The sequence below is a fragment of the Ovis aries genome, chromosome X (genome assembly GCF_016772045.2).
Source record: "Ovis aries strain OAR_USU_Benz2616 breed Rambouillet chromosome X, ARS-UI_Ramb_v3.0, whole genome shotgun sequence".
NCBI lineage: Eukaryota > Metazoa > Chordata > Mammalia > Artiodactyla > Bovidae > Ovis > Ovis aries.
In genome coordinates this window covers 37,134,982-37,154,890 of record NC_056080.1, presented here as the reverse complement: position 1 = coordinate 37,154,890, position 19,909 = coordinate 37,134,982, and the positions used below count along the sequence as shown (strand labels likewise).

The following is a 19,909-nucleotide window of genomic DNA, read 5'->3' as shown; positions in this document are numbered from 1 at the left end:
AGTCATTGGCCTCTGACTGCAGCCTGCAAGCTGGAGTGTGCATCCCTGGGTGAGTGCTCAGCCATGGGTGAGTGCACCAACAACCAGGGCCCCCACAGCAGCTTGTGAGCTGGGATCCAGCCATGTTCTGTCACTGGCCAGCACCACCCTGCCCACCTGTACCTAGCACCTCCAGCTTTGCTCCACGCCCCCAGCCTGAACGCATCACCAGCCTACACCACAGTGTACACCCTGCAGGGGAGTGTCTGCAGCTGCAGGAGAACATGTCAACAGCCAGATCCCCAGCAGCTACTAGAGGGCACATGGTTAGACTGGCCCTTGCTACCAGCCCTGGTTCCTACCACTACGAGTGTGTCTGCAAGGAGCCTCCTCCACTGCATGGGAACTGCAGCTGGCTGCCACAACCAAGTGTGTGTATGCCACCAGCTCTGGCCATCCCCACTGCCTACACTAGCTAGCAGAACTGGAGGTACTGTTTAGCAGCCACTACGGAATCCCTCTCCCCCATTCAGTACTCACCAAGGACCACACAGTTTTCTGTACTGTGGAGTCCAGCAGCCCGAGCTGAAGAGACATCACGTTTCCCCAGACTGGGCGCTGCAACATACCCCCAAGCTCGGGACCCTGGACCAGGTGACACAGAGTCACCATATGATCCAGTATGCTCCTCTTGCAGGTAAATGGTTTCCTTCCCTAAACTCAGTTCATGAAGTCTGGAAGAAGTGACTGCTTCTTCAAATATGCTGACACCTATTTGAGGCTATGGGAATGATGAAGAATCAGGAAACATGCTTCCACCAAAGGGATATAGTAAAATTTCAGTAATTGGCCTCAAAGAAATGGAGATCTAGGAATTGTCCAATAAAGAGTTCAAAATAATTACAGATGCTCAGAGTGCTACAAGAGAACACAGATAAACAACTTAATGATATCAGGAAAAATATAAGAACAACATGAGAAGTTCAACAGAAAGATAGAAAAAAAGGAAAAAAAATAAACAGAATTTTGGGGGCTGAAGAATACAATAATTGAAGAAGTCAGTATAGAACAGCAGAATTTAGCAAACAGAAGAGAGAATCTTTGAGCAAGAAGAGAGACCAAGTGAAATTATCCAATAAAGGAGTAAGAAAAAAAAAACATGGAAAAGGATGAAGAAAGCCTGGGGGATTATGGGACACGATAAAAAATCATGTATACACCATTAGAGTTTTAGAAGAGAGTCGGAAAGGAGTAGAAAGCTTATTTAAAGAATAATGACTGCGAACTTCCCAAACATGGGAAGAGATTTAGACATCCAAGTTCGTGAAGCTAATGTCACCTAAAAATTTCAATCCAAAACAATCTTTTCCAAGACACGTAATAACAAAACTGTCCAAAACTGAAGACAAAGAATTTTAAAACCAGCAAAAGAAAAAAAAAATCTCTCATGCAAGGGAACTTCCATAAGGCTATCAGTGGACTTCTCAGCAGAGACCTTGCAGGCCAGGAGAGAATGGGATGCTAAAAGATGCTGAAAATTCAAGATGCTGAAAGAAACCACCAGGCAAGAAAACTTTAGCCAGCAAAGTTGTATTTCAGACTTGAAAGCAAGGGCTTCCCTGGTGGTCCATTGGTTAAGAATCTGTCTGCTAATGTAGGGGACACGGGTTTGATCCCTGGTCCAGGAAGATCCCACACGCCACAGAGCGACTAAGCCGTGTGCCACAACTACTGAACCTACAAACCGCAAGTCCTGAAGCCCTTGGGTCTAGAGCCTATAGTCTACAACAAAAGAAGCCACTGCAATGAGAAGCCTGCACACTGGAGCGAAGAGTAGCCTCTGCTCACTGTGACCAGAGAAAGCCCATGTCCAGCAACAAAGACCCAGCACAGCCATAAATAAAATAAATAAATCTTAAAAAAAAATGAAGGCAAAATAAAAACTTTCCCTAGCAAACAAAAACTGGGAATTTCTCACCAGTAAATCTGCCCTAAGAGAAATGCTGAAAAGAGCTCTTCAAGCTTGAAACAAATGTATGCTAATTAGATGTGAAAATAAGACAACACATTGGCAAAGTAAGCATAAGGTTAGATTCAGAATACCTTAACACTGTAATATAGTGATGTGTTCACTACTTAACTCTAGTATAAGGGTTAAAGGACAAAAGTATTACAATTTGTTTAGTTATACAATATAAAAAGATGTAAATGGTGACATAAAACATACAAAAGGGGGTAGTAAAAAGAGGTTTTGTATGTAATTAAACTGAAATTATCACTGTAAGGTAGACTGTTTTATATATATATATATATATATATATATATATATATATATATATGTTATATGGGATTCCCTGGTGGCTCAGACAGTAAAGAGTCTGCCTGAAATGTGGGAGACCTGGGTTTCATCCCTGGGTTGGGAAGATCCCCTGGAGAAGGAAATGACAACCCACTTCAGTATTCTTGCCTGGAAAATCCTATGGACAGAGAGAGGAGCCTGGTGGGCTATAGTCCATAGGGTTGCAGAGAGTCTATGTTGCCCATAAGAGACTCACTTCAGCTTTAAGGACACACATAGACTCAAAGTGAAGGGATGGCAAAAGATATTCTATGCAAGTGGAAACCAAGAGAGCAAGAGTAGCTATACTTAGATCAGACAAAATAGACTCCTAGGCAAAAATGTTAAGAAGACAAAGACAGTCATTATATAATGATAAGGGAGGCAATTAGTCAAGAAGCTATAATAATCATAAATATATATACACCCAACATCAGAGCACCTAAATGCATTAAGCAAATACAGATCTGAAGGGAGAAATAGACAACTATCCAATAATTGTAGAGGACTTCAATACTCCACTTTCAACAATGGATAGGTTATTCAGACAGGAAATCAATGAGGAAATGAATCTGAAACATACTTCAGACCAATAGAACTAACAGACATATATAGAACATTTCATCAAACAACAAAGAATAGACATTCTTCTCAAGCACACACAAGCACACACAGAACATACTCTAGGACAGAGTAAATGATAGGTCTCACACAAGTTTTAGTAAATTTAAGAAGATTGAAATCATGAGTATCTTTTCTGACCACAATGGTATGAAGCCAGAAACCAGTAACAGGAAGAAACTGGAAAATTCACAAATATGTGGAAATTAAACATGTTCCTGAACAATGAATGGGTCAAAGAAGAAATCAGAGTAAATCAAGAAATATCTCAAAACAAATGAAAATGGAAGTGCAACATGTCAAAATGTCTGGGATACTGCAAAGAATATATCTTAATTATTCTTACCACAGTAAAGCAATTGTAATTATGTGACAGGATGGAAGTGTTAGCTAAGGCTATAGTGGTAATCATTTTGCAATATATAAATGTATTGAATCAACACGTTGTACATCTTAAACTTACACAATGTTCCATATCAATTATATCTCAATAAATCTGAGAAGGGGAAAGAAATTGGTAGGTTATTGAGGTTTAAGATATTTATAAAATATCTAGTTTTATTAAGAATCTAGATATTTGGTAACCATCATTATAAAAATCAATTCAATGTGATTTCATCAATGTATCTTAAAATGACTGGGTGAAAGACGATTGGAGAAAATGATATTCATATCATCAGAAGTATTCCCCAAATGTTAATTACTGATTACAAAAGTAAAGTAATACCTTTACATTTATAACAGAAAAATCTGGTGGTCAAACTTAATACCACTAATAACAGGACAAACTGATAGTACCTACCTCCCAATGCAATGCACTAAAGATACAATGTCACCTATACATAGACTATATAGTAAATGATAGTTTTGTATTGGTGTTAAATTTCTTGGATTGATTCATTGCACTGTGGTTATATAACTGAAAGTTGTTCTTTGGAAAAACATTCAGTGAATCATCATGTTGCTCACTTTAAATATCTTACAATTTTATTTGTCAACTATACCTCAACAAAGCCTAAAGCATTAAAATAAAGTAAAAATTAGCATGAATCTGGTTAATCAATATTTCTAAATTGTTACCAAGATACTTAGATAGTAAAAACCAAAGGTTTATACACTACAGCTACGCAGCTCTTAGTGCATTATCTGTACCTAGCACAATAGCACAGAGACGGGGGAGCCTGGTGGGCTGCCGTCTATGGGGTCACACAGAGTTGGACACGACTGAAGTGACTTAGCAGCAGCAGCAGCACAATAGCTTTAAAAAAAAATCTTTGGTACTTATACCTTGTCTAATCTGCTAGCGTGGCATAAAGAACATGAAATTTTTGGCTAGAAATATATGGACTTAGTTTTGATCCAGTTTCCCAGTAGTTGTGGGATAGTTTGAGCCTATCAGTTATTCTTGCTCAGCTTCAGTTTTTTTAAATCAACAAAACTGAGATAAAATAGCTATAGCTACCTTGCTGAGATGGGGGTTCAACTCCTGGGTTGGGAAGATCTGCTGGAGGAGGGCATGGTAACCCACTCCAGTATTTTTGCCTGGAGAATCCCATGGACAGAGGAGACTGGCAGGCTACAGTCCATAGGGTTGCAAAGAGTCAGACACGACTGAAGCAACTTAGCAGGCACGCACACAACTACCTTGCAAAATCCTGAGGGATTAAAACATTTGACATAGTAGAAGGTGTTTATTAAAGATTAGCTGTTGATGTTGCTGATGTTTGTTTCAGTTAATGACCTTTCCCTCCATGGCAGCATTTGCTAACCCCCACAGGAACATATGCCCACACCTCTATACCTTTCCTAGATGGGGGGATCATAATTGGTTGACTCATAGAACAATGACCAACACAGAACCATGAGTGTATATCTATTCACAACCTGATTTGATGGACCTAACTGCAAAGTTAGGCTGGAAGAAGCACAAGCTGGAATCAAGATTGCTGGGAGAAATATCAATAACCTCAGATATGCAGATGACACCACCCTTATGGCAGAAAGTGAAGAGGAACTAAAAAGCCTCTTGATGAAAGTGAAAGAGGAGAGTGAAAAAGTTGGCCTAAAGCTCAACATTCAGAAAATGAAGATCATGGCATTTGGTCCCATTACTTCATGGGAAATAGATGGGGAAACAGTGGAAACAGTGTCAGACTTTATTTTTGGGGGCTCCAAAATCACTGCAGATGGTGATTGCAGCCATGAAATTAAAAGACGCTTACTCCTTGGAAGGAAAGTTATGACCAACCTAGATAGCATATTCAAGAGCAGAGACATTACTTTGCCAACAAAGGTCCATCTAGTCAAGGCTATGGTTTTTCCAGTGGTCATGTATGGATGTGACAGTTGGACTGTGAAGAAAGCTGAGCACCAAAGAATTGATGTTTTTGAACTGTGGTGTTGGAGAAGACTCTTGAGAGTCCCTTGGACTGCAAGGAGATCCAACTAGTGCATCCTAAAGGAGATCAGCCCTGGGATTTCTTTGGAGGGAATGAGCTGAAGTTGAAACTCCAGTACTTTGTCCACCTCCTGTGAAGAGTTGACTCATTGGAAAAGACTCTGATGCTGGGAGGGATTGGGGGAAGGAGGAGAGGGGGACGACAGAGGATGAGATGGCTGGATGGCATCATTGACTCGATGGACGTGAGTCTGAGTGAACTCCAGGAGCTGGTGATGGACAGGGAGGCCTGGCGTGCTGCCATTCATGGGGTCGCAGAGTTGGACACGACTGAGCGACTGAACTGAACTGAACTGAACTGCAAAGTTAGAACCTAAAAGATGAGTGGAAATGAAAAAAAAAAAAAAAGAAGTTGCTATACTAGGGCTTCTTTGCCTTTGAAATTCTATCTACAATATCAGGTGATACTCTCTTGTCCATTTCCTTGTACCAGTGTTGTGAGTGTCACCCGGATATCAGTACAGAACTCAGTACTTCGTTTTCCCTACTCAATCCAGAAATTGTGCCTAGTTTGACATGTCATCTACGAAAACACAGAGAATCTCAATCCCACTGGGGCAGAGAAAATCTATGCCCTCTAAGTCCATCCTTGAATACGAAGATCAATAACACAGACACAGACACAGCTCATTCATTTTAATAATTGAGTGCCATTTTGATAGTTCTTCCCAAGAATTCTCTCCCAGGGCCCCCCTCTCCCAAATTATTCACACACAACATCTACAAGTATTCAAATTAATAAACACAATGTTGCAAAAGCAAAAGAAATAAGAAACTCCTTCATAGCCTTGAGATTAAAAATAATGCTTAATCATTCTCTCAGTAACTGTTACTAAATACTAAATACTAAATGCTAAAAAGGCTGCACGGGCAGCCAGTGGCTGGGGAGCAGGAAGGAAGCTCTTATAATGACAAGCGCGTTTACACTCATTTTTCATCTTATAACCAGGATAACACAGGGCGTAACTCTCTGGGTGTCAAAAATAGAAAACCCTGCAGAGATATTTTCAGAGCGACAAATAAAGTTGGTTTTACTTATGCCACATAGGGAGGAAGGGCCCAGATTCTCAGACTCCCTGTAACTCTCGTCCCCCTTCTGGCTCACACTTTGGCATAAAGAAATGAAACCACAAACAAGGAGCCTGAGTCATAGCAATAACACAATACAGCTTTGTTGAATGAATGAACTGATTCCTCAGGTGCAGTGTGAATGGGGCAGACCTAAGTTTCTCTTTGAAAAAACAGTCCTGGACATCATGGGGAAAAGACCTTCCCAAAGCAAGCCTGACTTGATGCCCTCAGTGCCCTGGGCATTCTGGGGACCCAATGGAACAACTGAGTTCTTTCTAGTTCAGCTTGGTCCCCTGAATAGGTCCACTCAGCATCAAATTTGTGGCCAGAATTTCAGATTCAATACCTTATGTGATCAGAATAAAATGAATATGTATATGGCTCCTGCAATTACATTCAATACATACAAGACTTTAAGAAATCTGGGGTAGAAAGTGACCCCCTTCCCCTACCCTTCCCTTTTGCCTTTTTTTTGTTTTTGGCTTTCTCTCACTTTCCTTCTATTGTCTTCCTCCCTCCCTCCCCTTTCCTCCTAACCTGGTCTTCTGCCCTTCCCCTCTGCTCCTTTCTCCTTCTTTCTCATTATTAAAGTTGATTACTTCTAAATATCTGTGGCCGCAGAGAATATAACAAATAAATTTGTTTTTAGTTTCCAGAAGTAGGAGCAGTTACATTAAGAGTGATTTAGAGATTCTTGAACTCATGAATATCTAGAATATTCTATTGGATATGAATTCAAAAGCTATATAGTAAGCTAGGGATTTAGTTTCTGGGATGTAAATTTTATTATGATCATGATGATAGAAGGATAAATCATTAGTTACACCAGTAAGATCAATTTTCCATGTGTATTTAAGTAAAACAAAGGGTGGATGCTATTTAAAGCAGCTGTCAGATACATTCTTGTCACAATTCTTAATTTCAAATTCACAAGTGCTGGCTGGAGAGGACCGTTTTGGGCAATAAATTAGTTTGCATTTCTTTCATAGCATCAGCAGGAGCAGGACTAAAGGAGCCAGCCAGAATTATAAGAGGAGTTTATTTCTCTGCCTCCATCTCCCTTTGGTGCAATGCTTCAAATAAGAGTGTTTGGACAGGACAACCTATTGGTTACTAACCTTAGCCTGTTCTGTACCCTTAAGAGAATGAGGCTCATTTGGTCAACTAGAGTATCAGAAGTGATTTCCTCAGATAATACTGTTTAAGGCTTTCAGTTGATTCTACCTTGGCACCGTATGGTTCTAAATGTCTTTTCATTCATTCATTCAGCTAACTTTCAATGAGTATCCACTCTCTGCCAAGTATCAGTGTAAATGGTGGGTCAAATATACATCCAGTCAGTTTAATATTCTTTTTTAGGAGAAATCTCTGACCCAGTTAGGCTGCTGTATTGGTAAACTGGAGGATGTCGTCACTATTAAGTGATGAATCATTCACAGGATAAATTATCTCCTACTTGGAACATTTCCTTCAATAGAGCAATACTGATAACAAAGATGACACAAAAGGGAATATGAATAACTATTCCCTGGTTCGCTTCTTCTTTGGGGGAGTATGCAAACCAATTTCCAGGCAACCTGCTATTGCTGAAAGATCACCAAAACTAGAGTCAGATGGCCTAGAGCCAGTCTCAGCTTTAATCTTAGGGAGGTTACTTCACCACTTTGAACCTTTTTTTTTTTTTTTATCCTGAAAACTGAGTCTGAGAATCTTTGCCCTACCTTTCCTGGCATTACTGTAAAGGGAAAAAACAAAATGAAAAAAAAAGTTTATATAATTGCTCTGAAAACCATAAAGCTCCACACAAATGCAAATTTATCACCATTAAAAATCTTTGACATTCCTTTCAGGGAAAATCATCACATCATAGTTCCTTTATCTTTTTTAAAGGGAGGAACTTATATTATCCACTAGCATTACTTGGTTATTCAGTGGTACAACCCACATTTATTCCTCATGGAAGAGACCAGTTAGAAGTTTTCCTTATTGAAAATGAAATGCACTCCCCTGGGGCCAGAGTCGGAGTTGGAGATGCACTGCTTATTAAGGGTGTCAGCCAAGGCTTCCGGTCCACAGAGGAAGACTCCTATTCTGGTACTTTTGGGGAGAAACAGAGAAAGAAAAAGACAGTTTTAGGCTTTGGGATGGGATCAATTACAAAGCACATCGGGAGATTTCCTACTGATTTTAGGCCTCAGAGCAGAGTCTCCTCAGCTCCTTTATCTTTCCACAAATGACAGAGTTCAGGTGACCCTTGGAAGGGTGGCTTGGTCCTGTTTATGGGGGCAGCTGGCTACTTTAAAAGGCAGCTGATTGTATTGAAAAAAAAAATGTCATTCAAGCAAGATTTATGGAAACTTCTACCACAGAGAAAATGGTGGTGAATTTGTGAGCCTGTGGTCTACTTCGTTTCGGGGCTCTGTGTTCTCAAACACTCCAGCATCTTTTTTTAAAAAATTATTTTTGACCACACCATGGGACATGTGAGAGCTTAGTTCCCTGACCCAGGATCGAACCACACCCTCCTGTACTTGAAGCACGGACTTTTAACCATTGGACCACGAGGGAAGTCACTCCAGTGTCTTAAAATCAGGAACAAACCCACGTTAGGAACGGCAACTCTGCTAACAACTTGGTGCGGCTTCGTCCTTCAACTTTTTAGACTCTAAAGCCTTATTCCTCTAGCTGTGGTTTCAGACCAGAGCCCTGGTGTCAGCTTTTCAAGAATACATATTATTGAAGTAGGTCAGCTGTGTTTTTAAATTGTTATGACTTCACACTTTTTTCAAATCTGCCCTAAAATATCTGTTTGGCTTAAATGTCAAAGCTGTGATGATTTGTTCTTTGATGTGACCGTATTTCCAATTCCTTGTTCATGTTAAGATTTCAAGAAAACTCAAAAAGCCATTCAAAGCCAAGAATGCAGATTCTTGGGCCCCACCCCACATATACTAAATCAGCATTTAAAAAAGCTCCTCCAAGTGATTTACATGTTCATTAAAGTGTAAGAAGCAATGACATAAAGAGTGTATTTATGGTGATTTCTTGAGTTTGCCATGTGTTCTAACAAGATAAAAGATCTCTTCAAAGCTTCATAATGACTAAAGCTTTAGTGAGGGCAAGAAGGACCTGGGGTATCTGTCAACTTATGATCTAGGACCCAAAAGCTATACATGAAAATGGGGCCAGTGTCTCCTTAGTAAACAATATAAATCTTGTTGAGTTAATAGAAGCAGATACATGAGTGAAATTTAGGAGATAAAAGCAAAGAATTGAGTTATGGGCCTACTTGGGGGCAGCAGGGTTCAGAAAGTCTGAGGTAGGGCCTGGGACTCTGTTTGGAACTCACCAGTCAGTGTTGGGTGTGATTTAAAGACTTCTTAAAGTGAGAGATATTTAGAACCTTTTATGAGTGTGAATATAGTTATCTAGATATTTTAGTTTCCAGAATATATAAATTTAGCTGTGTTTGGGAGCTGCTGCTTTACATAGACTGTAAGCCTCAAGAACACTCTGTTGGGGGAACTCCTTACTTAGGGTGTTGACTTCCAATGGTCTTGAACTCATTATCCCAGTTGGGTCGTCCATACAAGGTCTTTTGTTTCAGGCCTGTGATTACATCTTTCTCCTCGTCATGATGCACAGCAAAGTGACTGGCCTGCAGGAAAGGACATGAATTTGAATTCAGAAAAAAGAGTCATGCTCTATAAACACACACAGATAGACTAACATATCCCACAAACCAAGCTCTAACTACCCATTCTAAATGTACATATATGAAGCAAGGCATTATGCCAGAAGCTAGAAGGTCAACAACACTGAACACACTGATTTCAAGCCATTTATAGTCTAGAAAGGGAGACCTTGAAATAAAGAGGTGGGCAATCCTGTTTGTAGACTAAGGTACCATGAATGTCATAGAGGAGGCACAAACATCTCCGTGAGAACAAAGAAGGGAGGACAAGTGGAGGATATGAGAAGGTCTCAGGGTGGCAGCATTTGAGCTGGACTTTAAAGTGTGGGTATGATTTAAATGCTATTTCACTGTTTTTCTCTCTGCAGTACATCTAGCAGTCTGTCCTGAATATACTCCCACTGTTTTGAGAGAATCACTAAGAATTAACACAATCATAGATTAAAATACACTCATATTTTGCTAATGTAATAAGACATCAAACCAAGCCTAAAGCTATTAATAGTCTGTGTGTGGGGGTGGGGTGGGGGGGTTGCTTTCTGTTACCATTCTAGGGAGCCTCAGTTTGAACCACAGGTATTTTTTAGTAAAAATGGTTAATTAAATTTAACAATTAAATCAGATTTTAAATTTACTGGACAGGGGATGGATAATGGGGATGGAAGAGGTTAAGAAGGGTGGTTTCCCTGGTTTAATAATCCTGTAGACACAAAGTTTTGCAAAGAAAAATAACTATTTTTCAATGCAAAAAATTTTCCACTGGGAAAAAAAAGCTGGCTTTTGAAAAAAACAGAACTGCAGAGCAATTTATATATTATACATTTTTGCCACTGGGTTTCATTTTTATCAAATTCTGTTGTTTTGTCTTTAAATTGCAGAAGTGACATCTTAAAACCACTTTTTCTAGAGCAGCAATTTTCATGGTCATGTGGCCTGGGACCTATGTTTGTGGGACCTGTGGGACCTATTGGACCTACAAAACTTTCTGAAGACTTGGAGAATTTATAATAGGCAATATGCCAAAACCTAAATGAGAAGAAGTCAGTTTTCACAGGTACAAGGTACATGTGAAAAATGTCTCTGATGAGGAGCCATTGTATGGGTGTGGCCAGTTGAGCCAGTGACCAGAAACTCTTGCCTTAGCTCCTCACTCAGGAGGACAGTTATGCTGTTTCTGGGCCAAGTTATTAATGTTTGTTTATTTAGAAACACGTTACCCGCTAGGAATCATTAGCTTGTTTCTAAGTTTCTCAGTCTCATCACTTTAGACATTTGAGGCCAGATAGTTCTTTGTTGTGGGTGGTTGTCTCATGAATTGTTATCTTATCAATACTTGTAGCTGTAATTGTTTTATCCATTGAAAATTCACAATTTCATTGCTAAATGTCTCAGGAGGGAGTATATATACATATGTGTACTACACACATGTATACATATATACATACATATATCACCTTCACTAGATATATACTGATTTATTTACCAACGATTATCATGAACTACTGGAAGTGGCCAAAAGTGCAGGTCCTGGAGCATTTATTACTTGGATGCCCTTGGACAAATGACCTAAGCTGTTCTGGGCCTTGGCTTCCCTATCTGTAAAATATGGATAAGAATAATAGCTACTTATAAGGTGGTTGTGAGGATTTAATTAGACAATCTGTGTAAACACTAAGAAGAATACTTGGCACAAGCATATGCTTAAGAATTGTTACCAGTTATTATGACTCCTTATTAAATGTATTATGTATATTATAAAACATACATAATACAAATTAAAGGAATATATACCCATATATATGCATGTATATTTATGCATGTGTATTTATGGGCTTCCCAGGGGGCTCGGCGGTAAAGAATCTGCCTGCCAATGAAGGAGACCCCTGGGTGTGGAAGATCCCCTGGAGTAGGAAGTAGCAACCCCACTCCAGTATTCTTGCATGGGAAATCCAAGGGACAGAGGAACCTGGCGGGTTACAGTCCATGGGGTCACAAAACAGTCGGACACGACTTAGTGACTAAACAATAGCAACATACATATGCATATATACATACACACACACACACACACACACACACACACACACAGAAAGAGAGTGAGAGATAGCTAATATTATCTTTTCTTCCCATAACCCAGTGGATCATCTTATCCACCTGGTTCAATACTCCCGGTGGGGGCATTGCTCTAACAAGGTCACAGTCATGGCTCTGACTTCTTTGTAGGCTGCCTAGCTTTGACCTGTCCCACAGATACCAGATTTGAATTTAGTCTCAACAGTCTGAACATATGGGCATACTGAGTCAGAGTGAATGTGGTGGATCACCTGAACCCACTGACTATTCTTAAAACCTGTACACAAGCCACTCCAATAGCCAAGGGGAAGTCGGTAAGCCCTGGGTGCTATGGGAGAGACCTGAGACTGGGGATCTTGTCCTTACCTGAGACTCATCCCAGCCAGTGAGGTAGATGTTGTAGCTGAGGAAGCCCGTGTTGTTCTTCTCCTGCATCTGTGTTTCTAGCAGCTGCAGCAGGTCCGCAAACCACTCAAAGGCATGTGTGTCCCGGCACAGCCAGTAGAAGTAGATCTGAGAGGGGGACAGACCGTGAAGCAGGTTATTTGCTGTTCAGTCATTCAGTCATGTCCAACTCTTTGCAACCCCATGGACTGCAGCACGCCAGGCTTCACAGTCCTTCACCATCTTCCGGATTTTGCTCAAACTCATGTGCATTGAGTTGATGATGCCATCCAACCATTATATATATATATATATACACATATATATGTATGTATATATATATAATTTTTAAATTGAAGTATCATTGATGTATAGTATTATATAAATTACAAGTGTATAGTAGAGTGATCAATAATTCCAAAGGTTATACCCCATTTATAATTATTATAAATCATTGGCTATATTCCCCATGCTGTATATCCTTGTAGCTTATTTTATTTTTAATAGTTTGTATCTTTTGATCCTCTCCCCCTATGTTGCCCTTGCCTGTCTCTTCTCCCCACTGGTAACCACCAGTTAGTTCTCTATATCTGTGAATTGAGTAGATCATATTTAAATAGAGACCTATCAGCATTGACATATGGATTTCTACCCTCCCACCTTCCACTTTTCCCTGTTGCTCAGGATGCCTAGAAACATAGGTTTTCAGAAAACTCTAGATATTTGACAAACTAGCTTGCATGAACCTGCTCTGGCCTTTACATAGCAGCATAGTAAATAAACAGCTTGTTCGCAGAAATCTGTAGCTTAAGAAGAAAACATGAGCCCACCATGTGCCCTCTGGGGCTGCTCTTGCCCTCTCAGAATTCCTCACTTCCTTGGACTCTCCTTTCAGAAAGATCAGTAGGATGTTGATGAGCCATGGTTGCCACCATGCAACTTCCCTGCCTGCTACGCCAGACACCTCAGAGTTCTAGAGGAAAAAGTAGTTCTACCCACACCTCCTTAACATTGAAAAGAGGGGAAGGGAGAATGAAAGTCAAAGTAAGCTCCATGTGCCTATTAGAGGTTCTCTCTCAGGAAGATCCCCTGGATAAAGAAATGGCAACCCACTCCAGTATTCTTGCCTGGGAAATCCCATGGACAGAGGAGCCTGCTGGGCTACAGACTATGGGGTCACAAAGACTTGGACACAACTTAGTGACTAAACAGAGTGACTCAAGCTTTATTAAAGATGTCGTTTCTCAGGCAATGAAACCCAACTTACATGGGACCAAAAATTCCCCTGGGACTTTACTCTGAGGAGACAGCCATAGAAAGTAAAAAAGTAAAAGTGTCATGAAAGGACATGTCTCCTGTCCTCCCCCTGCAAATAAATGTGGGGGAGAGGTGACTGGAAATGGAATCTACCTCAATATCTGACATAAGATGATAGAAAAATTATTCTATATCCTCTCAATGGAACATGAAGGACTCATCAAAAATGATTATTAGCAAGCTTGTGACAACACTGAAAAACACTATATGTTTTCAAAAGAGTGGGACATGAAATTGTACATACTCAATATATGCAGCTTTCTAAAAATATATAAATAAGTGGAAAAATGTTGGAAGAGAATTTACCAAAAGGAGAATTACTGGATTGGGATTGTGAACACTTTAGCTCTCTCTCGTCTGAATTTCTAGTAATACCATGTAAATATGGTACATTGCTTTCAATAATAGGCCTGCATCTACAGAACCACATTTATTTGTTTGTTTGGTGGTGCTGCGAGGCTTGTGGGATCTTAGTTCCCTGACCAGGCATTGAACCTGAAACCTTTGGCAGTGAAAGTGCTGAGTCCTAACCACTGGAACACCAGGTAAGTCCCAGAGACACCTTTAATTTATCAAATGGCCCTTTTGTGAGAAGCCTGCCTCTCTGAAACCACCCAGAACTTGTCTTCACTTCGCCTGATCTCTGCCAGCCACTGCCCTGATGGCTCTTTGAAGCTTCACTTGGCAGAGTGTGATGACCAGTCCAAGCTCTCTGAAGAAAAGAAAGAACCTACCTTTTTGAGCCTCAGATTTGGGGCTTTATTGCAATATTTGTACCAGACCGACTTGAGGATGGATGCAAAGGGCGTAACCCCGATCCCTGCTCCCACTAACATCACCACCTCGTAACTGAACACGTCCTCACTGGCAGTGCCAAAGGGCCCGTCAACAGCTACCCTGGAGGGAAATATGGGGGGAGATGGTTACACAGATGTCTTGCTCTTCAGAGGCGGAGGGGGCACACATTATCACTGGGGGTGTGCAATACATCACTTCAAACCGGGATAATGTATTGATGATGTGGCAGTTTCTTCTGTGAGATGGCTTTCAAGTAACCAACTCAGTGTGAACACTGGGGTTGGAAGTAAGAAGAGAAATTTTTAGCTAACTGAAAATATGCGGTAACTCTCAGGGGTATTTTTTCCCGTACCTCCCTTCACACATCAAACACGTACACACACTCACATACACACTCACACACACATGTCTGTGTTTTGCCAGGGCAGCCCGCACTTGAAATTTTTGCACATTAAAGTGAGAATTTTCCACGCTATAATATCTTATGAATTTATTATCTCCACTTTTCATTTGTCTAGTCATTGAGTTATTTGACCAACTTTTCTTCAGCATCTACTAAGTACCTGACGCCATGTTAGGCATGTGGGAAGAAGGAGGCCAACTGAGTAAGATCTGGCATGCATGCATGCTTAGTCACTTCAGTTGTGTCTGACTCTTTGCGACCCTATAGACTGCGGCCTGCCAGGCTCATCTGTCCATGGGATTCTCCAGGCAAGAATACTGGAGTGGGTTGGTGCGCCCTCCTCCAGGGGATCTTCCCCACCCAGGGATTGAACCAGAGTGTCTTATGTCTCCTGCATTGGCAGGCAGGTTCTTTACCACTAGCACCACCTGGCATTTCCCCTCAAATAATGTACAGCAATTAAATTTTAAGTATAGCTTTGATTGAAAGTTAACATACCTTGACCTTGACCCTTACAAATGTAAAGGCATTGGGGAATATTCATGATTAACATATGATTCAAATATTTTATATTTTACATAAGATTTATACAGATATGCATAAACAGCTTCCCCGGTGGCTCAGATGGTAAAGAATCTGCCTGCAATGCAGAAGACACAGGAGACCAGGGTTCGATCCCTGGGTCGGGAAGATCCCCTGGAGAACTGAATGGCAACCCACTCCAGTATTCTTGCCTGGAGAATTCCATGGACAGAGGAGCCTGGTGGGCTACAGTGCATGGGGTCTCAGAGAGTCGGACACGACTGAGAGACTAACACTTCACCACATGTAATATGGGGAACACAGAGATCGTTACCTCTGTTTGTAGAATCCGTGTGTTTTGTCAAGACTCAGGGGCTACTGGAGTAAGAGATGAGAGACGCAAAGCTATTTAGTGACATATTTTCCTGAACGCATGCACCTTTGTAACAGGCACTCTACTCACTTTGGTAGTTTCCAGGCATCTTGAAACTCCTGCTTATCACAGCCACAAGCTTTGAAGAGTCCCTCTGTCCAGTCCCCCACGATGCGGATATGGATGCTAAAAAAGTCTTCCTCAGGGGCAGAGGTCAGGGTGAAAGGGTGCCACTCCAGCTTAGACACCATGGGACACTTGACAAAAATGTATTGGCCCACCTCCATCTTGAATCCCTTCTTCTTCATCTGGAGCTCGATGGTTTTGAAAGGGTGAGTGACCACCTATGGAAATAAAACATGTCTCTGGAAATGCCCCTTTCTCCCAGTACTTGTCTTGTCAGTGTCTGTATGGATAAGAGGCTGAGCTAAGAGGCCCTACCCAGGTCCCTTCTTCAGGGCCAACAGAGTAGTTCTTCCAGCAAACGAATCTCTTACTGGGAATAGCCCTCGGCTGTAGCCAGTGGCCCACAATGAGCTCTGATGCAGGGACCCAAAGGCCTGGCCCTTGTCCTCACTTTTGGACAACTCCCAGGGGCCATCCCAGCTCCAGCACTTCCTGTAGGATCAGCTGAGGCTGCAGTTGCAACCACTTTGACAGCCACCCATTTTCTTCCCCCAGTCCTGCCTTTTTTTCTTTTACAAGTTCCTCTCCTGAGAACACGCCCCGATAAGCCTTCTGCATGCAGTTCTCTGTCTCTGAGTCTTGGCTAGGGAATTCAACCTAAGACTCCGGCTTACTGTGATTTTTTTTTTCCTCTAAGAAATCAAGGCAGTGGCTAGAAACAGGAAGAAGAGATGGTTTCCTACTCAGCCTTCCTGTTTCCCCAGAGGGATGATCAAGAGCCTTAGCAGCCAGACAGAGGCAGAAGGCGACCCTGTTGACAGTTACATAGCAACGTCCCCCAAACTAAGCCTAAGGTGCTGGCCTGTCTTTGTCCCAAGTCCCACCTTGAGCCTGCTTGATTTCATGCATTGTTTCTGTTTCTCCCTACTTGGGAAGTACACCATTCATCTCTCCCAAAGCCAGGCCCCACCCACCCATTGTTCGTTCTCCATGTACCTGAATGTTCATAATAGCTTTGTTTGCAATAGCAAAATAATTTGGAAACAGTCCAAATGCCCATCAACTGGTGAGTTGGTAAATAAAAATAAAAATAGAACACAACAAAATGCTTTCATTGTAATATGCTGTTTCTGTGATGATTCCTGAGATCTTAGAAGGTCTTTATATATACAACAGAAAACAAACCAAGGGACATCAAAGGAAAGGACAATCAATAGAAACAAAAAAGCAGTCTCCTAATGTTGAGTAAGGGGCTTCTCTGGTAGCTCGGTGGTAAGGAATCCACGTGTGACTCAAGAGACACAGGAGACACTGGTTCAATCCCTCGGTTGGGAAGATCCCCTGGAGGAAGGCATGGCAACCCACTCCAGTATTCTTGCTTGGGAAATCCCATGGACAGAAGAGCCTGACAGGCTACAGTCCATGGGGCTGCAAAGAATTGGACACAACTGAAGGGACTGAGCACAATGTTGACTGATACTGCTGAGCTTTACTTTTCATGACTGAGGAGTAGGAGAATGGGAAATCCTTTTCCTTAAGAAAAATTGTCAAATGTTTCCAAAATTTGTGATTCAAATATAACTTAAATGACAAGGCTGCAACCCATGGACCTTCATCACTGAATTAAGGAGGTGTAAAGCTTCATTTTGAAAACAAAGATTGATGAAAATGACTTTGAAAATTACGCTGCTCACATTGCAATTTTGTGTGGTGAACATGATTTTTACCATATTGCAATGTTGCCACCACAGGCAACACTGGGATAGGAGGGAGTAAAATGTCCTAGTGGACAACACAGTCACAAAATACTTTTGGATAGTACTTCATTTCTTACATGTGTTGACATGAGAAGAAAGTGGATATTCATTTTATTCACAGGAAAACAAGTTTGCCTTAGAAATAGGCCTAGCAGAAATACTTGTCTGGTTAGTTCATTTTAGTCTAGTAAGGGAAATTTTGTGGTTACTCTTTTTGCTGATCTGTGGGCTTTTTCTCATACAATATAAATATCATAAAAGGAGAACTGTTGTGGCTTCCTATATTTCAAGATCTCCTTTGCCAGCTGGACTACGTTCCTATGACCTTCCATAGGGGTCCAGAAAGAAGAGGTAGGTGGACAGGAAGGTTTTGTGTGTTTTGCAAAAGCAACCCATGGTAAACTTTGGTAAATACTTTTTGAACTGAATTGAATTCAATTTGATAAAAATAGTCTTGTCTGATGTTTCCTGAAACTATAAGATAATTCTATTTTTATTTATTTAGTTAGATATTTATTTATTTAGTGATAAGAAGTGGCATCGACATGAGGGGAATCAAACACTATATATTTGAAGTTACCAGACTCAACTCCCAATGAAGTTTAGTTAGCTTACTAAAGACTTTGAGGACATTACCTCTGATATTCTGTTACTACATACAAAGGACAGAGGAGGAAGCAAAGAGGACCTGGGGAATGATCTCTATCTCAGTAAGATCTGCCCTGGTTCCCTGATTCTTTCAGCATCTGAATATTTTAAGGCTCAATAAATGACCTTTGTGACCTTTTGAACTCATCTCTTTGCTTCTTTACTCTTAACTAATCACATCATCCCTCATGCCTCTCCCCTTAACACACACACACACACACACACAACACAAATTCATTTACATAAAATATTTGCATTCATTTTTCAACAGAAAATGTTAAATTCTAGTTTCCCCAATGGAAAGGTCCAATCATTTGATTATCAGGCTAGGGGCATTGAAACAAACCATAGGTCATCGCTCTGCCCTAAGTTGAATCAAAAGAAACCAAGTAAAAGACAGCTCTGACAGTGTTGTAAAGAACTTGGGTAGACTTGTCCATGATATAGTTAGATAGTCATTCCTAAGCCAGTGCCTACCTTGGTGATGACCACCTTCTGTTGAGATCGCCAAAACCGTACCAACCTCTCACAGAGATACAGGAACATGGGACCCACTATCCATTTCCAAGTCTGTAACCAGAACAAACAATGAAAAAAGCATGTGTTAAGGGGTGGTAGTTAATAAAAGATTCACGGGGACAAAACATTTTAGAAATGCAATTAACATTTGTGGACTTGTTTAAATATTTGATATTATATTAGTAAATTTCTTCTATAAAAGAATGCATGAAAATACCTAAAGTTAAAATAAATTTCTGAGCCAGTAAAAATGAACATTCTCTTTGGTCACATTGGGGAACAATATCTACAGTATGAAACTCTCCCAAGAGGAACTGCCCACAAGAATGGGATTTCCTCCTATTGTTGCAATAGGAGTTGTGAGAATCCTACAGCAGAGTAAAGTTAGTTTTGGAATTAACATTTCTCTAAAGGAAAGCATTTCAAAAACATCATATTTTTAATGTAACATTGCAATTACTTTCTCTCAGTCACGTAGTCAAAGCTTGATTCGTCACAAGATGAGAAATTTCATGTAAGAATTTAGCTGTTTCTCCAATATTCTGGCAAGTTCTCAGAGCAATGCACTTGCTGAATAAGGACAGATCCAGAGATTTTTAGCTTTTTCTAGAGTCCCCTCTTGTCAGAATCTGCAATGTTCCAGACCACTGGAATTACTCTGTGGCATTGTTGGCTGTCCAGAAATATTTAGACCAAACAGATCCATCCTGGGATTCAGTCAATTAGGTTCCTAGTTGAATATCTGAAGTAGCAAAGAATTTTAGAAGGTGATATCATCTTAAATACAACAATCCAGAAGGGATTCCAAGAGGGGAAGAAATCTCAGAG

At 40.7% G+C, this 19,909-nt stretch overlaps 1 protein-coding gene across 1 annotated transcript in view; it reads right to left on the bottom strand.

The window, feature by feature from the left end:
* Positions 1 to 6,017: 6,017 nt before the first annotated feature.
* Positions 6,018 to 19,909, bottom strand: part of CYBB (cytochrome b-245, beta polypeptide) — a 33,535-nt gene continuing 19,643 nt past the window's right edge. Inside the window, exons 8-13 of the mRNA XM_004021996.5 lie at positions 19,040 to 19,132; positions 16,122 to 16,375; positions 14,670 to 14,832; positions 12,601 to 12,747; positions 10,001 to 10,125; positions 6,018 to 8,564 (exon numbers count right to left, since the gene is read on the bottom strand). Coding sequence (XP_004022045.1) covers positions 8,438 to 8,564; positions 10,001 to 10,125; positions 12,601 to 12,747; positions 14,670 to 14,832; positions 16,122 to 16,375; positions 19,040 to 19,132 — 909 coding nt within the window. The 3' untranslated portion in view covers positions 6,018 to 8,437. The remainder of the gene's footprint in view (positions 8,565 to 10,000; positions 10,126 to 12,600; positions 12,748 to 14,669; positions 14,833 to 16,121; positions 16,376 to 19,039; positions 19,133 to 19,909) is intronic.